Below are 20,546 nucleotides of genomic sequence, written 5' to 3' on the forward strand. Positions count from 1 at the left end.
TGTGAGTGCAAATACTGGTGGGTAGAGGGAATATAGTTTTACCACTAGGTGGCAGAAGCAACTCAAGAACTCTATCTGACATTGGCACTGGCATGCATTGCAGAGTAGGCTAGACACTTTGTAAGAGTCCCCACGCAGAAGCATGGAGCCAAATTAAGCAAGCCTACTGTTCCACACATCCTAAGTTGTTAGTACTTATATCGGTTTTAATTTATATGATGTTAACGAATAAGTAGATGTAATTGGTTCGTTTAGTGAAGTGATGCTTTTTACATTGGAATTTGATGTTTTATTGTAAGAATTAAAGTGTGAATTTTGAATCAATTGTGTAATTCATTGTGTCAGTACAGTATGTTACCTTTAATGCTGTCTGTTATTAGCCTATTTAAACCAACTAAATTTCTGCACTACTTCACACAGAATCTCTGCCCCGCCGGCCGCCACTCTCTCTCCCCCTCTCCATCTCAGGCCTTGGTTTGTGTTACAGTTTTCCATCATACACAAGACACCCCATCGCCTATCCTCTCTCTCTCTCTGTGCCTCCCATTCAATTATCACAATCGACCCACAAGCTGCAAACCAGGATCATGCAAATCAAAACTTTTGAGTCTTTACAGTAATGAACTTCATGTAGGCCTAATCTTCATTGCAATGCATGGTCTATGTACCCTACTTCTGCTTTAAGTTAGTTTATTCAATGTGTTGAGAACTGTTTGTTCAATGTGTTGAGAAACTATAGGCCTACAATACATACTACAGTGTCACACAAAAGCAGCAAAATATCCCATCTAGAAACTTTGGAAAAGAAGGGGGGAAAAAGTGATAGGATATTGGCTATATCAATGTGTCTGTGTGTTTTTTTATTAATATTGATAACATTGAAAATGAAGTTGACCATTGAACCAATGAAAAGCATTAACAATTGAGCTTGTTACTAAATAATAACTACTGTGGATCCATTGGAGAAGACGTTTTATTTTATTTTATTGTATTAATATACAAGTAACAGTTGCACTTGCACATACAATGCCTTCATTAGAGCTATATGGACCAGAGCTATAGCCACGCTATGGATGGAGGAAAATAAATAAATAAATAAATAAATAGCGCGCGCGTGTGTGTGCGCGCGCGCGTGTGTGTGTGAGCGAGTGAGTGGAGGAGGGGAGGGTTGGTATTTGGTTCCTCTTCCAGCCAGCGGAAAGGAAAGGAAGGGAGACGTATCGCTGCCAGTGCCTGCTCCTCTGCTCCTCTTGCAGGACAATGTGAATGTAGAGAGTGTGAGGAGAATAGATCCTGAAGAAGAAGAAGAACCGAATGGATCGCAGATCCAGTTGATTATTACAGCGAGGAAGAAGGATTCCATCCACCAGGATGGATCATCTGGGAACAATCTGATCCGATCCGCCGCACGGGACACAAACAATCAACACCATTCGTTGGGGTGGTGGGGGGGGATACATTCACTACTTTATCCTTGCAAAGGAAGGAAGGAATACACAGGCAAGGATATAGCAGCGAGCGGGCTTTAACAACAACAATGTGGATTTTGCGCTGAGGAGGAGGAGGAGGGAGGAGGAGAAGCAGCGGCTTGCAGGCAGGAGCAGGGCCGAGGAGGAGAGCCAGACGGACGGATAGAAAGAAGATGGGCGCCGCGGTGCTGCTGCTGCTGCTCCGGAGCCTCCTGTTGTCGTTGAGTTGTTTTTGTTTGCTCATTAGAGGTGAGTTTTTTTCCTCCTCCGGGGTATGGAACTGGAACATGAGCTTTGTTTTGTTTGTTTGTTTTATTTTGGGGTGTTTATTATAAAGTTTTGTTAACACTTAACACTGTTCCCCAGATGTGTGTGTGTGTGTGTGTGTGTGTGTGTGTGTGTGTGGTAGGTAGGTAGAGAGAGAGGGAGTTGGACACTGTGTTGAATCAGTGTTACAAGGCACACTCAGTCAGGGCCCAAACCCCGGTTGGTTGGTTCACTTTGGCTGCTGCCTATCTATCGATGCTAACACGTTAGCTACCAGTCGTGCTAACACACACACACACACACACACACACACACACACACGCGCGCGCGCACACACACGCATACACACGCGCATGCACACACGCGCGGACACAGCCGTAAAGGCTGCTAGTAGAGTAGGACAAGGATACGACAGTGACGTCACAAACAATTAGGAAGTGTGCGTGTGTGTAGTAGTACACCAGTGGTTCCCAAAGTGGTGTCCGGAGACCCCCAGGCCCAGGGGTCCGTGAGGGAGTTCATAGGGGGTCCCCAGCTAAATGATAGTTTGGAACCAAATGGACCCTTATGGGTCTGTAACTCTGAGAGTCCATTTGGTTCCATTTGTACACTATGGGGGTCCGTAGACTAATGCATGTCAAACTGGGGGTCCCTGGCATATCTCTTCAAATGGGGGGATCCACGGGCTAATACGTGTCAATTTGGGGGTCCTCATGAAAAAGTTTGGGAACCACAACCACTGTAGTACACTACCACAATTTGTTCGCAAACCTTTTCATGTTGAGGAGGGACCCCCAAACATGTACATGTGGGCCTATTTGACAGAGGACCCCCATCTGAACATATATTGTTTTGCCCCCAGAAGAGAATGTGTTGAAACAAAGGTCTAAATAATTTCAAAACGTTCACATTCTTTTCAAAAGATGTTAAAAAGTAGCTTGGAGATCTGCTGTTTTTAAATATCTGAAGCTTCATTTAAATGTGGAAAAACTTCATGGACCCCCAGGACCCCACCACTGAGCTACTACAATTCTGTTAATTTAGTTTACAAAATGTAACCAAATGAGTCCATTTGGTTATATTTGCCTACGCATAAATGACACTGGAGTTTACTGTGTAGTTGATGTTTAGTTTTTTGATAATAAAAAAGAAAGATACCACTTAACTTCCGCTAGATGGACGCTTAGTTGTGACGTCACTCATGCATCCCTTTCATCTTTATCCTAGAACAGAGTCCCATTAAATCACAGCTAGCCGCGCTAGCTAGCAGCACTGACTACATGTAATAGCGCTAAATAATGGCATTGTTCCACGTTTTACAGACATAATAACAAGAGTTACAATCTGGTGCATTTTCTAGCTTTAGCTGACTTACAAATGGTTGTAACATGTTTTATAACAACGTTGTGTAAGATTGTAATCCACTGTAAGGCACAACAACGTTTTAGTTGGGAGCTAGACAAACAAGCCATTGCTCTGAAAAGACCCTGTTGTTGGCCACTGAGTCAGTTGTTAGTTATTATGATTGTGTTTGATTTGATTTAGCAGTGTGGTGCTATAAAGGGCACTTTCTGGCACATCAGGCTAAAGTGTGGGGGCATTTCATGATAAATCGGGGAAACGGTTATTATAACGTCTTAATGTGGTCCTTATAGCCTAAAATACATGCCTTTGTTACCACAGCTAATTGTATATGAAAGTTATCTCAAGCATGTACAGTAGGCCTATATGCGTTTCTCAGCTTCTTGCTCCCAGACCGGTCTCACCATGTGTTTGCTTTTAGATTCTGCCAAATCCATGTTTTTAATGGAGATATATTGGGGCACACTTTTGTTCAATTCCGCTTGCTTTGAACTAATTAGTCAGTCAGCCCATGAAAGAAGCAACATTAAAAAGCAGGTCTGATACTGAGAGTGTACGAATGGAACAGTACTATTTGGTTCCTTTTGTACACTTTCAGAGTTATGGTGGTGGGGGGTCGGGGGGGTTAAGTGAGTTGGGGGGGGGGGGGGGGTAAAGTGAAACAGGTGAGAAGATATTAATCTTAGTCTTCGACCATTTTATGATGATGATTATATATACGCACCATTTATGATGGTGTGTCTACTGGATGTGTTTTAGAAGCCAATTCACTATAGTGAAAGTTATGACTCAGACTGGTTATGATATCAATAATTTGTTTGTGAGTAGAGCGAGAGAGAGGTAAAGAAAGCTGCCAGTCCACTGGCTCCATCTGGGAGCCATATTGGGGCCACAAGGGGGAAAGCAGTGAAGTGGTCCAACTTTGATTCAGTTTTCTTAGAACATGACTGACGTGCGTGTTGGATCAGTCTTCTAAGAAATATTGAAAAGGAAGTTGTTTTTCCCCCCCTTCTCTCGCATTGGATTTTTATGTTCAAAGACATTGTGTTTTTATAATCTGGACCCCATTTAATGGAACAAGTACGTTATTTCACATTGTCCAGTGCCATGGAATGGTTTATTGCAGACATCCAGTATTATTTGTACTTAATGATGTGTAACTATTAGCACGCTAGGTAATGGGGCTAGTTCCAATTCTAACAGCATTATGTTATTTCTGCGTTTATTATTATCAGAATGCGTTTTAATTACACAAATCACAGATCATCACTTATTCTACAGCAATTTAGTTTATTGGATCTGAGTTTGCTCTGTCTGTGCTTGGACCGCTTTTTTTTAGGGGCGCTAGCCTATATCCTGCTTTTGGTGTGTGTCCACAAACTTTGTCCTTCACAAACATTAAATTCCCATTGACAAAGAATGGAGAATTTTACCTCATAGTGTCTGAGCAAATTGACAGTGTCTATTTTATGTCATGATGTAGAATGATTTTTGTTTATTCAATTTTTATTAAAGTGTCAAATCACAACAAGTTGTCTTGAGACACTTTACACCAAGTCTTCTAGCCAAAAATAGTGTATCTATTCTACAGAGCTTGAAGATCTGCGAATGTTCTCTGGGATTCAAGTGGTTAAGCTATTGTGCTTTTATAAATCTGATATGATGCTGATGATGTAATACGGATTGGAAATAATAATTGAGCTAGGCATCAGTCGAATCATAGTAAATCTAAGGCTGTCTATACTCTCATTTTACCTGTGTATATACTATATATTCTACATATTACCTTTCGTAACCCACTGTTTTGTTGTGATGTGATCAAAATGTAATCATGTCTTTTGCCGTTATCATGTAGCTCTACAACAAAGGTATGGCCATGACCGCAATCATATTCGGGTATTCGGTTTTCGGCCAACCGTTTCCTATATTCGGCATTCGGTTTCGTCCAGGAATTTCCCATTCTGTACATCCCTAGCGTGGTGCGCTTCTTTCCCCCCTGGCTTTGCCCTGGAAAGCCTAGAATTCTAGAAATGAATCCGTGGTAAACCTTTGGCTGTTGTATTTTGACAAACAACCACTAGTAGCACCACCCTGTAGCATTATACAAATTGTGGGGGCCCCATCTCATCGGCCCCCACATGAAATGTGTCTGTAACTGAGTCAATAAACACAGATTTTTCTACATTTGCTAAGAACTGTTACAAAACCTGTAGTGAGTAGTCACTATGGGCATAAGAAGTTGACGGGTGCATTTAGGTCTGATAATGTACCCCTGCATGTTCAAATCATGCCGATTTAACATTGAGGTGCCCACTGCATTCAATGTTGCAGCCAGAAATATTGTAATCACCCTCTTGTCTGTCGTGCGCACACAGACACACAGGCCTATTGAAAGTGTGGCAATACCTCTGAAATTAGCCTGCTTTATATTGGTTAATAGGGACTTTAAGCAACGATGGTTTTAAGGACGGCTCCGCTAGGTGGAAGTATGGCTGCTATGACGCAATCACCGTAGCAGTCAGCAGTCGTTAAGCAAACAGCCGTAGGCGAAGGGTTACCATCGCTTTTTGGTTCCAATGGTGACGAAGCGTCTATGCAGCATGTGTCAAACATAAAAACAGAAAGAACACCCTGTCGCGCATCAGCTAACTTGCCGATAACTTGCTTCTTACATGCACTGGGCATGAATGGAAAGAGGAAGGTGCTGGAGCAATTTGTTATTCTAAAACAGTTTTAATAAACATGGTTATTATGACATATTTAATTAGTGTTATTTCTTCATTCAGAGCATACCAACACAATACACAGCAGAAGAGAGAGGTGATGATGATCAGTGTAAATGTATGACAGTTTATTTCAATAAACATGGTTATGACATGGCGTTGTAGACACTACGTGGACGCCGTGGAAGTGTAGGTTCTGCCGTAGTATAGGAACAGCTGCGACGGCAACAGGTTTATCTATCGAGCACTGATCCATTTCCGGTTGCCGGAGCGGACTGCCGTAGCCGTTGTTGCTTAAAAACCTTATTGTGTTGAGGCTTGGGACAAAACTAAAACAAATCCCAGAAAAAGCATATTTGCTTCTATTTCTGTCTCCAGGGTAGAGTAAAGGCTTCCGACATTCTGCACAAACTGCAAATATTTGGGGAAGGAAATGACCCCTGGGTGAAAATAAAACACGTATCCGGTGAGAGTGAAGAGGCTGATTGTTGATGCTGATAGAGATCTGTTGGCATGTGGTGTTAGAAGTGTCCCATTGGGGCCTGGCACTGTGCCAAAGACCTGGCCAGAGTAGCTGCTAGTGGAGTGGGTAAAATGTACTACTCGCTGTGCTTCTCAGAGTGGGGTCCAGGGACTCCCAGGGTTCCTCGACTGGTAATATTAGCATCAACCACTTTAACGCTATATACATCGGCTATTTGAAAATAGTTGTTATGAGCAGCTCTGCTATTTGCAACGCTTGTGGGCTTGCAGATCGTCGACACGGCCATGCGTCAATACAGACGGTATTAATGTAATACATGTATTCATAATTAATGTATTCTAGTAGTAATAGGTTCACTGTGTTGTTTCCTTAAGACCTATTTACTTGGGGGCACGGTGGCACAGTTGGTAGTGCTGTCGCCACACAGCTAGATGGTCCTGGGTTCGATTCCCGCTTGGGACGCTGTGGGTGCTGGGGGCGTGCTTCCTCCTCCGCGTCATCAGTGCCCATACCCGAGGCGGGGTTGGCGAAAGGGCCTTTCTGTGTGGAGTTTGCATGTTCTCCCCGTGTCCCCTAGGGTAGGTACCCTCACAAAAAACATGCAGTAATCCTGGTCTCTAAACTGCCTCCCCCTGGCCAGCCGGGGCGCCTGATGGAGGGGAAAGGAACTGGTTGGAATAACGTGTTCCTCCACGCGCTACGTCCAACCAGGGACACTCCCCCCTGTCAGGTGTAAAAGGAGCAACTTGGACACTCAGGCATGAAGGAAGCATGGGTTCAAGTCCGTTGCTCTCCCCATGTCCCCCATATATGGGGACTAGGTTGGCGGAGGGTGTGCACTGTGCAGAGCCCAGGATCACATTAGATAATTGACACAGGGGTGAAAAATGGGTTACAAAATCGTGGGATAAAAATGTAAAAAATAAAAAAAACTATTTACGCGATCGGCTGGCATGTATGTTTGTCGGTGTCTCTCTCAACCAATAAGGGACCACCATTCTTGGTGACGTAACTAAGGTACGTTTCAAAGTTGGTATAAGGTCAATAACGGTTGCTTGCTCACAAGTATTGCAATCGCTTCACGGATTGGCACAGCTTTTTGTCACAGTTGTGCTGCGGTGGCAATATAGGTGTGATAGTGTGTGTCCAGTGTCCACATGTACGTCATCAGCACGATGTCAGCAGTTTCTGTCCACATCATGGTCCCCTCTATCTCCATATTCAATCGGTCGTATGGTAGTGGTTCCTGCAATGTACTCTGAGAATGTGCATAATGCATTCCCAACTTGCATCGTTCCTGTCTGACTTACATCGTTCCCGACTTCCATGCTCCGTGAATAGGTCGGCAGGCCTGGCACTGGTCTAGCTCTGTTATGTTCCGCATAAGAACAATAAAGATTAACCCATGACAAACCACAAAAAGATTCAAGAATACCAGAGCTACAAGCTCACAACACATTTGCGACAGGCAGCCTTGGGAGCTTGTAGATGGGCTAGTTTTGAAATAAGTTTTAATTTTATTTTGTGGCATAGGCGTTTGAGAATATGAATGAACCAAGCCATGATTTTACAACATGTCATTGTGTCACCCCTCTCTCGTCCAGGAGTGCCTCTCCTCCTGTATGCAAACCGACGGGACCTGCGGCTGGTGGACGCGGCGCACGGCAAGGCCAATGCCACGGTGGTGGTGGGCGGCCTGGAGGACGCTGCGGCTGTGGACTACGTGTACGACCGGGGCTTCATCTACTGGAGCGACGTGAGCGAGGAGGCCATCAAGCGCACCTTGTTCAACCAGTCGGGGGCCAGCGGCGTCCAGACGGTGGTGGTGTCGGGCCTCGCCTCCCCCGACGGACTGGCCTGCGACTGGCTGGGCAGTAAGCTCTACTGGACCGACTCGGAGACCAACCGGATCGAGGTGGCGGAGCTCGACGGGTCGCTGCGGAAAGTTCTATTTTGGCAGGAGCTGGATCAGCCGAGGGCGATAGCCTTGGATCCAGGAAGAGGGTGAGTAGTATCTTCTCTGGCTTTTGTTTGGCTACTGAAAGCCTGGGCAGGCGGAAAGGAGGGGCGTGTATTCCTGACTGCCTTTTGTGAGGCTCACCTTTGTTTGCGGCGCTACCGTGGCCTGGATTGGGTTGCAAGGTTCCTGAGCCGAGAGCCATTCCTAAAAGCAGGGCAGGCCGGTGTCCACTGAATTCCCCCTGTAGAAAACGAACAAGAGCGTCAGTGTTTTGTGTGTGTCTTCGCCATTTCTGAGGAAGGGGAGCGGCGAGGGCTCTTAGTCCTGGCAGCTGAGGAATGTCTTATATCACCTCCAGATAGAGGGGCATCTGCCTCTCCCAGAGAGAGAGGGAGAGAGAGAGAGAGGGTAAACAAACCCAGGTCATAGCCGCCACTCTCTCTGGTGCTGTAGCAGCAGCAGCATGCCTCTCTAATTACCTCAGCCCATTCACTTTGACAATCTGCACTGGGACACCACCGTCTGTCAAGTGTGTGTGTCACTGAACATTCTGCATTTTTGTCTGCTTTTGGTTTTCTGGTTATTTCCTTGTGACTGTTCAATATTGCAAAATGTCTCAAGGATTCCAGTGAGTGTGATTGTTGGCTGCTGTGTTTTTTTGGGGGGGGAAGGTTTTCTTCCACTGCTGCTTGTTTGAAGGAAGCATAAACTCAAGGGTTTTCTTTTGTATTGTCCTATGTTTTACAATGTCTCGTCTCGAAGTTCACTGTGTTTTCTGCTATAGTAGTGCGCAAGGCAGGAGGAATTTATTGTGACCAGCCTGAGCTGATGAATTGCCAGCCGATGAAGATAGATATAAAATTATGAGTTGCTGCTGCACACTCTTTGATTCCAGTGCAACAGTTTATGGAGAGATTAAAATGAAAAGGACCCAAAGTCTCGGCAGCTATGCTGCCTTCCTCAGGGTTGGTTGGTTGATTAATTAAACTGTTGTTGCATTTGAGCACGATGAGTTCTGCTTATCCTTCTTATCTGCAGTTTGTAAATCACGACGTTGTGGATACATTATCCGTTAGACACGCATATAGTTTTGTAGTCCGAATTGTCTCCTCCTGACTCCTGGGTGATTTCAAACGTGTCTGCCCACATTTCCAGCTAAAGGATGAAGGTAGGAACAGAAATGAATTGGCACGACAAGAGTGGAAAACAGAGCCTTCTCTGAGTTAGGAATATTTCTTTTTGTTGTAGATTGAAATCTGGGACTCAGGGTGGGGCAAACAAAAGCCTTTCACTGGCACCGTAGCGCGTCATCCTCCCTCCCCACCTCAAAAAGCCAGGACTGGAATTTCTGCTGGTCAGGTGGTAGAAAGAAAAATAAAACCCACGCTTCATAATAGACTAGAGCTGCGGTTCCCAAACCTTTTAGCTCAAGAAAGACGGACCCAAAAGAGAAACATGATGTCTCCCCGGGAAACTAGTGAACAATATCTATATCTATCGAGACAAAATACTTTTTTTTGGTATCGGTATCGACAGTTATGCAGCCAATGTGTCGCAATCTTTTTCTTTTTACCACTTAGTTCCAACCTGCCGTCCCTATTTTGGCCATCATAGGTGAACATTTTCAAAGGTTTTCAAAAATAGCTTGTGGAGCAGCTATTTTTGAACATGTTTTCTCACAGGTCGTAGTGGTTTCGACATTTCGTAGTGGTTAAATAAAAAAAACTTGTATTTCATATTTACTTGTTTGCTGCTTAACCTATTAAAATCGGGAAAACATATATAAATATATATATTTACATTTTTGAAAAATCTTGAAAGTGTGAGAACTACTGATTTAGAAGGCATTTGTGGAATCGGCCTCAGGTCTTAATGGGTGTTAAATTAAAGTTCATTAAATTGATTAGAAGTTTGACTACGTCAAAACAGACGGTGGTCTCGGGATTGGCATTGGCATGATCAGACCCAAGAACCTGCCATGGGTCCTATCCGGTCCCGGTTGGGCTATGGCGTGTGTGGAGGAGGATCTTAGTTTATTTCATTTACTTTTTCATGTTGTGCCTTGTTGTGGGGGTCACGAGGAGTACCAACAGGTGAGCGACCAGGGGTTAAAGGCAGTCTCTGACCACAGAGCAGCCATCTGACATGAAAGCTGATATGCAGGGAAAAGCATCCTCCCACCCCCCGGGCACTGGCCCGGTGTCCAGCCCTGTGTAAGAGGACCCCTCCTCAGATGGACACGCTCCTCAGACCTTTCTGTGTCACAGAATAGCAGCAAACATCGAGGGGAGAACTAGAAGGCAGCCAGGCCAGTAGTAGTAGCACCGTTCATTGATTTGCACTGGCATGTTTTGGTGTTTTGAGGGGGGAAAAAAATAAAATGTTCTAAGTAGTCAGTAAGTAGACCAATCTGTACTATTTTTAAGAGGTGTAACATATCTGACAAGAAAATAAAAAAAGCACATGCTGTATGTAGTAAGGCCAACTGGAAGGCGTTCCCCTCATGTCATGCTACGATACAAACACATAATGAATAAACTAAAGTTGTCCGGACAAAGGGAGAACTAAATGTCACTGGTGGATAATGATGTGTTTACAACAGAGCGCTGAATCGCGCTGTATGGTTGAGTAGGGCTGGGCACTGTATCAATACTATCCTACTGTGAAGTGTGAATGAGTGTGTGAAATCTCTGTCCGCGTGTAGGTCTGTAGTTTACGTATGGCGAGAGATGCATGATGACCAACCGACCTCAAACTCGGCCCTGGCATCTGTGGTCTTCTCCGGCCCAAAGACGCTACTATGTCTTTTTTTTATTACTTTTTCTTATTGTTTTGGCCCAGCCCTTCTGGCATATAGAATTGCCAGACTGTCCAATCCGGGCCTGAGAACCGCCGATCCGAGTGATACGGTCACACATATATAGGATATATATATATATGGATATCCGGTTGTCCAGAACTGCCTGATCCGACTGCCCTGCCCATATATGGTGACCAACCGACCTCAAACTCGAGATCAAGTTTTACAAAGGGTGCCGATTTCCCAGTATGGGAAAATGTGTGGATTCTGTATCAACAATTGTTTCAACAAGTGTTTCTGACAATTTGTTTTGGCATAGCAGAAAAGTGGCTTAAAGGCTGCAAACATGTCCACCGCCATAGTTCAGTGCCTTCTGCAGATGGTGATCATTTTGAAGCTCTTTTTGCACACTGTTTAAAAAAAGAAAAGAAAATTCAAATAATTTCCATTCCAGTTTATGGCTTCAAGGGAGTCATTGTGTTCAGATAGCAGACTAGTACTTTTAACAGTGAGCGTAGCCCACTACATAATCATGGAGGACAGGCATTGCACACTAAAGCAGTTGGCAGCAGTGTCTGCATTCTGACATTCATGTAAACAAAATGGGGTTTGAATCAAATTTCCTTCCCCCCCCCCCTCACATGACCAACAAAGGTACCAGATGCAGGCATTACATTGGCTTACTGTTTCATTTTCAAACTGTCCACTTGTCCTGACGGTAGAAAACATTATTTTGTTGTGAGTGATTCTTGCAGTTGCAGTCTGACCAGATAGCTAGATTTAGCTACACTAGGCAGCATGTGGGCTGAAGCGCCCTCTGTTTACTCTGTCTGTCTGTCTGTCTGTCTGTCTGTCTGTCTCTCTCCTTAGGGGAATTAGTTAAGATGGCATCAAAAACCATATTTTATACTTTACAGTACACTAGCTATTCAAAAATAGAAAATATACAAGCTTCAAGATCAGCTATTTTTGAATAATCTTGTACATTTCGGCAAATCTTTGAATAATATCTTTTGAAAAAGCGAACATTTTCAAACCTATAGCCAAGTCAACGGACTGGTAGCTGTATGGGCATCGTTGGCAGCCTTCAGCTTTCTGCTAATTCTTTACAACCTTGTGGTAGACCCCACCCTTTATGGAAACCACCCACTTACACACACACACACACACGCACGCACACACACACACACACACACACACACACACACACACACACACACACACACACACACACACACACACACACACACACACACACACACACACACACACACACACACACACACACACACACACACACACACATGCTCATCTTGATTTATGACAACAGGGGTTAAAGATAAGCTAACCTACCTTTTGTGATCTTCCATTAGTCATAAAAGAGACCTATAGATTTGTGAAATATTGTCCTTTTGTAAATACTTCTCGGGCTTATAAATGCAGCAAGCCAGACGGTCTGCTAAAAACGGCATGGTTAGTGCGCGTTGGGGCTGGGGGAAGTCCATTTGGCGTGGGTGTATATTTTCGTTCAGTCGGATTTCACCGAAACGGAAAAGGGAGACGGATTTCAAAATTGGAATCTGCGCTCGACTGTTGACTATATTTTGTCGCGTTTGGGCGACAAAGTCGGCAACTCGGCATACAGTTTTGAGAGCTTAACGTGATTCATTCTTGTTGTACAAATGATATGGCCACGCATCATCTGTCATACTGTCCAGCTTCTACAAATTCTAGCGTTTAACAAACCATCATCATACACAATGCGTCGCCATGCAACGTATTGTGGGCTTGTAGGTCGGCTATTTTCCGCTATTCTTGCATGCACAACAACGTATACCGGTAATATAGGCTTCAACAACTGTTTCAACTATTTAAAATAGTACGCATAGAAGATTTTCCAGATGTAAACTTAGTTGCTCTGTTTGTATATAGTATGTTTGTATGCAAAATATGTTTATGTACAATAGGAATAGGTTTGTATATACAGTATGTTTGTATGGGCATGGACAATAGGTTTGTATGTATGTACGATATGTTTGTATGTACAATATGTTTGTATGAACGATATGTTTGTATGTACAATATGTTTGTATGCACAGTTCCATGAACTGAGATAAACTCGGTGCAGGATTGATGATGATTATTTTGGGCGGTCGTGGCCTGAAAAGGTGGAGAACCACTGGAGCAGTGGTTCCCAAACTTTTTCATGACAAGGACCCCCAAATTGACACTAATTAGCCCCGCGGACCCCCCATTTGAAAAGATATGCCAAGGACCCCATGAGAGAAGATTTTGACGCCTCTAGCAGTGGTTCTCAACCCGTTAAATTTCAAGGACCCTCAGTTTGACATGCATTTGTCTACGGACCCCCATTTAATGACATTCTATCTCTGGGATGTACATTGTAAAATCAGTTATTGTAAAAATAAAGTTAATTTAACTCTTGAGTGTACAAATGGAACCAAATGGACCCGTTACTCTCAGAGTTACAGACCCATAAGGGTCCATTTGATTCCAAACTATCATTTAGATGGGGACCCCCTGGAACTCCCTCAAGGACCCCTGGGGGTCCCCGGACCCCACTTAGGGAACCACTGCACTGGAGAACGTCCTGTCACAGCAGCAGCGGTGCTGACCCATGTGTCCTGCTGTGCTTCTTGTACTGTATCCCAGGGAGACATTATTATGTGTTGTCTTGTCTCTCTGCCGTCTCCGGTACCCAAACTAGTGAAAATAGCCAATCTATCTATCAAGGTCACAATGTGTGAGGAGCTCTCAGCTTGTATATCTGCAATTTTCAGTACTTCACATTTTAATATATATTTAATTCGTGAATTTGTATTTTTGGAAAATCTGTGAAATAATTCAAAACAAAATGTTGGAAACGAAAACGAGAGGAATATTTACTCGCAACTCAAAAATGGGAACCACTGCTGTAGACTGTAGAGTACTCCTCCAACATCTACAGGTAGCAACCCCTCCCCCGCCCCTCTCCATGTGAAACATTGCCACTGGCAAATGGCTCCAGGCTACCAACGCAAAAGCCCCCTCCCCCCCTTACACGCACGCACACACACACGTGCACACGCACGTCTCTGAGCAAATGGCCTTGCTGTTCCAGGAGGAAACCAAGGCAGGGGGCTGAGCAAGGATGAATTGGGTGGGCTCATTATGGTTCGCCTGTGTTGGTGAATACTATGAGATATGGAGCAACCATTTCGGCGAGGTTAGAAATTAATATTGCAATTAGAATATTGCTAGATCGATCAAGGTTTTTCTTGTTGGCACAGTCTGCGGAGAATTTTCACCAACATTTCACTGCAAAGGCTACTTGCACTTACTAGTAGTGAGAGGAACACTGTAAAACAGTGGGTAGGTTGGTGGCAGATGTATTTAAGTGGGCCTGCCAGGACAATCAGACGGATCACTTCCCATTCCCTGCTGTGTCTCCTCTTAGCTTCCAGTGTGCGGAGGGGGGGGGGGGGGGGCACGATGGGGACGGCACACTAGTTACTTCTAGCCAAGGTGCCTTGGCTAGTTTGTAGTTACAGACCTGGTCAGTGTTGTCCATTCTCATTGCTGTCTCTTTACTTTGCATTTTAGAGACCTCACCATTATATCCAATTCTTTTCTCTCTGTGTTTTGCAATTTGTTCGTTTATTTCTGCATTTGGAAGGGAACTTGATTATAACTGCTTAAGCCCTGTACCATCAGACGACAAAATACTACTACTAGTTGTACACATTTTCATTAATTTTAAATTAATGTCAATCTAAACGTTTCATTTAATTCCGTTCTTCCTTTTTTAAGGTATTAAAAAGGTCTGCAAAGTCCTTACATTGTCACTTTAATGTAATTTGGGGACCCCTACGAAATCGAGAGAGCGCAGTGATTTCTGTGTAGGTCAAAATGTTTGCTTTGGCACAACATTGTGTGTGTATGTGTGTGTGTTCAGAGAGAGCAGTGTGTATGTGTGTGTTCAGAGAGAGCAGTGTGTATGTGTGTGTTCAGAGAGAGCAGTGTGTGTGTTCAGAGAGAGCAGTGTGTATGTGTGTGTTCAGAGAGAGCAGTGTGTATGGCGATGAGATGTATTCACACCAGCAGCAGTATTCTGCTTCTGCATTCAGAGGAAGCGGTGGTGTTCAACGCATGATCCATAGTACTCCTTGGCGAGGAGTGACAATTGCCTATTGACAATATATTTGCACTATAAAAGCAATAATGTGAGAACAGCTGCCCAGTCCTTTAAGCTCGAATTATATTTATATTCAACGCACATCGGGTCCTGTGTCAATGCGTCTCATCTATACGACTCTGGCGTGGACTAGGCCTGCACACCACGGTCATGTGAGTGTTTGAACACGCCCATTTAGCAAAAATATCGCTAACGATGAATAAGTAGCTCTACAGCTGAAGACGGCCTGCACAGAGGAACAATGTCTTTAATTTTATCCATGGTCTTTTTCAGTCACTTTCCATATGCAACGCAAAAGTACATTTATATTTGTTTTGGTAGGCTAGATAGATATCTCCTCCTTCCTCCTCATGGACAGCCACACTGTTTCGCGTTAGACCAAACAAAACCAGCCGGACCAAGTCCGACCAACGTTAATGCACGTAGGACTGCCGCATTTTCAAACTGTCCACTCGTCCTGGCGGTAGAAAACATTTATTTATTTTGTTGTGAGTGTTACACCACACTGGCTGTGTGTGTAATCAGATGTAACAGGTGCAGATAGAAATGCGTGGGGAGTGTTGTGCAGGAATGAAGACATGTAGTTAATTAAAAGTTAAAAAGAGAACATTTTATCTGGAGCCAGACAGTCACACTCCCCTTTCAAACAGAGATATAAACAAGCTCTTTCAATGAATGACCTGAGCTCAAGGTCTTTACTTAGATATGAAGAGAAACAATGTGAATCAACACATTGGAGTAGGGGACGACAGATCTGCAAGCTCACATTGAGGTGTGTGTGTGTGTGTGTGTGTGTGTGTGTGTGTGTGTGTGTGTGTGTGTGTGTGTGTGTGTGTGTGTGTGTGTGTGTGTGTGTGTGTGTGTGTGTGTGTGTGTGTGTGTGTGTGTGTGTGTGTGTGTGTGTGTGTGTGTGTGTGTGTGTGTGTGTGTGTGTGTGTGTGTGTGTGTGTGTGTGTGTGTGTGTGTGTGTGTGTGTCAGTCAAGCCACTTGGCAACACAACTGCAATACATAAATCTATCTCTGTTGTTGTTCATGTGCGCAGGACGTTCCACAGGCGCACGTTAGGGGGAACAATGGTTGTCACTGCTGTTGTATCCTACTGACTCACCTGCCAGTGAGGAACCCCCACCGGGAGGATGTAGAGCCTGCGTCCTACTCTCTCATCCTCCCTGCTGACAGATGCCAACCCCGAGCCTGTAGGTGATAAATATCACCCTCCCGCTTTCCTTCCCTTGAACACGGGCCTATTTGTGTACAATTTGTGTTCGTATGGACATGGGGGGCAGATACTTTCCCACTGTGCCACCCGAACGCTTCAGTACAGGACAGGTGTGTGTTAATATGGAACATTGAATGTTTGGTGAGGAGGATCTAGCGCACCACTCACTCACAAACTCATCTTACTAGTACTGTACCTTCCTCCACCACCTTCTTTTCCCCTGGTCTCACCACTTTGTCCTTTTATTATTTTTAGAGGCAATCAGACACCAAAGAGAGGCATGAATCAGAATGTAAATCCAGCAGGACTCACATAAAAGAGATCTATAATGTATTCATTAGTTTTATTTAAATTGAGAGGCTTTTTTTCTTTTTTTTTAATCGCTCTCTCCCCGACTGTCTGCCTTCCATCTCTTGCCAATCTAATCGTATGTATAAATCGACGTCGGAGGTCGTCTGTTGTTTTGGTTTTGGACAATGTCCAGTGAATGTAGTCTTGTTGGGACTTTAAGACTCCTGACCCCCACAAGTGGAGTGAATGAATATTGCTGTGACTAGAGCCAGACCGATGCATTATTTTGGACGATATATCGGCCATTATTTGACCATATATCGCTCACACACAGCCTCTCCCTGACATCTCCCTGTTTAGCCCGAGGTCTAGTTCTTCAAGTGACCGACCAACACTGCTTCTTCATACAAAACATGGAGCTATGTTGTTGAGTTGTAAACCTCTCTCGATTGATGTTAGCAACTGACCCAAGTTGCTAACCCGTTCTCACATTTAGTTTCTTAGTTGTTGTTTTTGCCACCAATGTAAGAAGCATTTTATGTAGACAGATGCTAGATTTATTATTGTTTACCTGGTAATGCTATAGTTTCAATGAATGATAGTATATTGTTTTAGACTGATGCTGCATTGCTGCTAGGTTCTTGGTTTTCCTGTGAGTTGAGGCACTACACTGTCTCTATGCGCTCTCTGTCTGGGATTATTTACCTTGCTGCTTATTGTGAGTTTCTCTGGATAAGAGTGTCTATCTACATTGTAACTTTGGTAGATTAAGAAATGCGTGGTTAAGGGCATCAGCAAATGCTGGCAGCGCGACACGCCGCCCAACAGTCGCATGCAAACAGAGCAGTGTGTCAAAACCACGACACCCTGCTAAGAGCTGGCAGAGGCAGAGCTGGCGGAGACGAGAGGCACATAAAATAGTAATTACAACTCTGTGTTCATTCAACTCCAGGAGTGTACAAATGTAACCAAATTAACCTTGTTTGGTTACATGAAGACACTCCGGAAGTTACAAATCGTTGCTGACTCGGGCAGAAACCTTGTATGTCCATATTATTTCTACCTTTTAACTACACTTGCTTCGCACAAAAGTAGGGAAAATCTGAGCTTGTAGATCTGCAATGTGGGAAATAATAACTAGAGTTTGCGTCGTTGGGCGGCCTTCACACCTACGTTGCACCGGCGGTCCGGCGCTGATCCGGCCCATTTGTCTGAGTCATAGTGTTGGGGCGTTGTCACGGTACCTGTTGTTCCTTTTATGCCCATGTATGGAGTTCCCTTGTGTCATCAGTATATATGCCCATACTGGCATGCCCAGCAGTTGGATCAGTGTATCTTGACAACTGGAGATCCATATATGGACATAATGAATCAGTCGGATCGGTGGCTCTGGACAGCCGCATGCATTGGGTTTGTTCATGGTTGGGTATGTCTGAGTCATACTGACGTGGCCATGGTCCTGCCATGGTCTTGTTTATGGTTAAAGTGGCTCAGGGGTAGAGTTGCCGGTAGAGCGTTAGTGTTGGAAGTGTCCTTGAGCAAGTCTCTGAACCTTAGTGCCTTGCATGGATTCCTCTGCCATCGGTTGTATGAATGCATGGGTGTGTGAATGCGTGAATATAATGCACAATCTAATGTATGTAAATTGCTTTGGATAAAAAAAACCGCTATATAAATGCACCATTTATGTCAGTCAGAGTGACGTGGCCCTCCCGCTGGCTGTCCAGCCGGCCTTCCCATTAGCCAATTTGAATATGTAGAATGTTTGAAAGTGGTAAGTGTGTCTGTTTTTTTTTAATAAATATTGAACCAATGAAAAGTATCGGCAAGAGCTTGTGACCACATTGGATCCGTGTGTGTGTGTCTGTGTGTGCGTGCGTGCATGCATGCGTGCGTGCGTGTCGACAGCTCTAGGAGGAACATCCGGTGGTTCCCAAACAGTGTTCCCAAAACAGGCGTAAAAATTAAGGCCCGGCCCTACCTGGGGCGGCGGTGGCTCAGGGGTAGAGTGCCTGGATGGGAACCGCAAGGTTGCCAGTTCGAACCCGGGCTCCCCCAGAGTTACTGTCGAAGTGTCCTTGAGCAAGACACTGAACCCCTAATTGCTCCTGATGTGCTAGTTGGTGCCTTGCATGGTTTCCGCTGCCATCGGTGTATGAATGTGTGTGTGAATGGGTGAATGTGCATTGGGTGAATGTAATGCACAATCTATGTAAAGCGCCTTGGATAAAGGCGCTATATAAATGCACCATTTACCATTTTACCTGGGCCCTCATAAAACCCTGTACACTCAAGACACTGCCACCCTTAAATCTCCATATATGGAGCTGACCTGTTCTGACATTCGATATGTTGATCTGACCTCATCAAACCCTGTACTCTAAAGACATGCTCCATATATGACCAGACCTCATCAAATCCTGTACACTCAAAACACTGCCCCCGCTGTCACCCTTAGATCTCCATATATGGAGCTGACCTGTTCTGACATTCCATTGATCTGACCTCATCAAACCCTGTACACTCAAGACACGCTCCATATATGGCCAGTACAGAATTCATTCCATGTGTTGATCTGACCCCCCCCATCCCAAATCGCCAGCACTCACCAGCAGTCGGATGCGTGCACGCGACCTCAGGGCGTTAACTCTTTTTTCCCCCCAAGTCCGTATATATACGGACGTCGACGTTAGATGGTGTCATATCCCAGGTCTGTGTATATATATGTACCCCAACGTATACTCTGTCTATATAATGGTTGAGTCCTACGGAAGCTTTTAACATGGGTCCGGTTCCTATAGCAACGCCCCACCGTTCCAACTATGGGATTGCAAATATAATCTCAGTGCAAACCAGTTGAAATCCAAGTCGGAATCCAGCTGTCCTTGGTGGATTTTCTCCCATCCACATTTCGGATTTAATTTGTGCCTTTGTACCGTGACGCTGCCGCCATGTAAAAGCTTCTGACGAAAGGTAAACAGTGTGTTCTTGTTCCAATGCTGCTAGAGTGTGTGTAGCAAGTGTGTGTGTCTGTGTGGGGGGGGGGGAATTCTGTCTTTTAAAGTGAATGCGTATGCTGGCACTGGGAACTGGGGTTTATGCTAACAGCTAGCAGTAGAGATAGAGTTAAAAGATCTTAAAAACATTTTCACAAAAATGCTAAATATTTCATGAATTAAAAAACAACATCCATGAACTACAAAATATTTGTAGTTCATGGATGCAAGCTCACAACGTGGTCATATTCGTGACGCATTGTGAGCTTGTAGATCGCCTCTTTTCACTAGTTTGGGGCCTCTGCGAGACATCAGAATTTCTCTTTTGGGTCTCGAGCTAAAACGCTTGGGAATGGCCTGCTCTAAACTCACATCCTCTGTCTCATTACCGACGACTGCGCTTTAAGTAGGGCGCTCGTCTCTTTCATTTTTGCACGTAAAATCACACAAATGGGACGCATACGTTGTTCTTTTGATTCCGTTTTGTTTAGTTTGGGCATATTTTATTGCTTGCGTGCATTTCACAAAGACCCATTGTTGTAGCGGCAGCTGTTTTCTGTAAAATGTCTCCTCCCCAATACCCACCCACCACACCTCCCCCCCACCACACCCCCCCTACTCCACTGTTCTTTTTTACACCAGCTCTTATGCCAGAGTAAGGTATTATAGGGCGGTAACATGCCCAAAGTTTACTGTTCATTTTGCACCAGCTCTTATGCCAGAATAAGGTATTACTCTGACTTTGTTCCACAGTTGGAAAAACTCCCCATTGCAGTTAG

General features: G+C 44.4%; 1 protein-coding gene across 1 annotated transcript in view; it reads left to right on the forward strand.

Moving 5' to 3' along the window:
• The first annotated feature begins 1,152 nt into the window (after window positions 1-1,152).
• Window positions 1,153-20,546, forward strand: part of lrp6 (low density lipoprotein receptor-related protein 6) — a 97,898-nt gene continuing 78,504 nt past the window's right edge. Inside the window, exons 1-2 of the mRNA XM_079493999.1 lie at window positions 1,153-1,718; window positions 7,910-8,309. Coding sequence (XP_079350125.1) covers window positions 1,643-1,718; window positions 7,910-8,309 — 476 coding nt within the window. The 5' untranslated portion in view covers window positions 1,153-1,642. The remainder of the gene's footprint in view (window positions 1,719-7,909; window positions 8,310-20,546) is intronic.

This window comes from Electrona antarctica, assembly GCF_951216825.1.
Source record: "Electrona antarctica genome assembly, chromosome: 23".
NCBI classification, from domain to species: domain Eukaryota; kingdom Metazoa; phylum Chordata; class Actinopteri; order Myctophiformes; family Myctophidae; genus Electrona; species Electrona antarctica.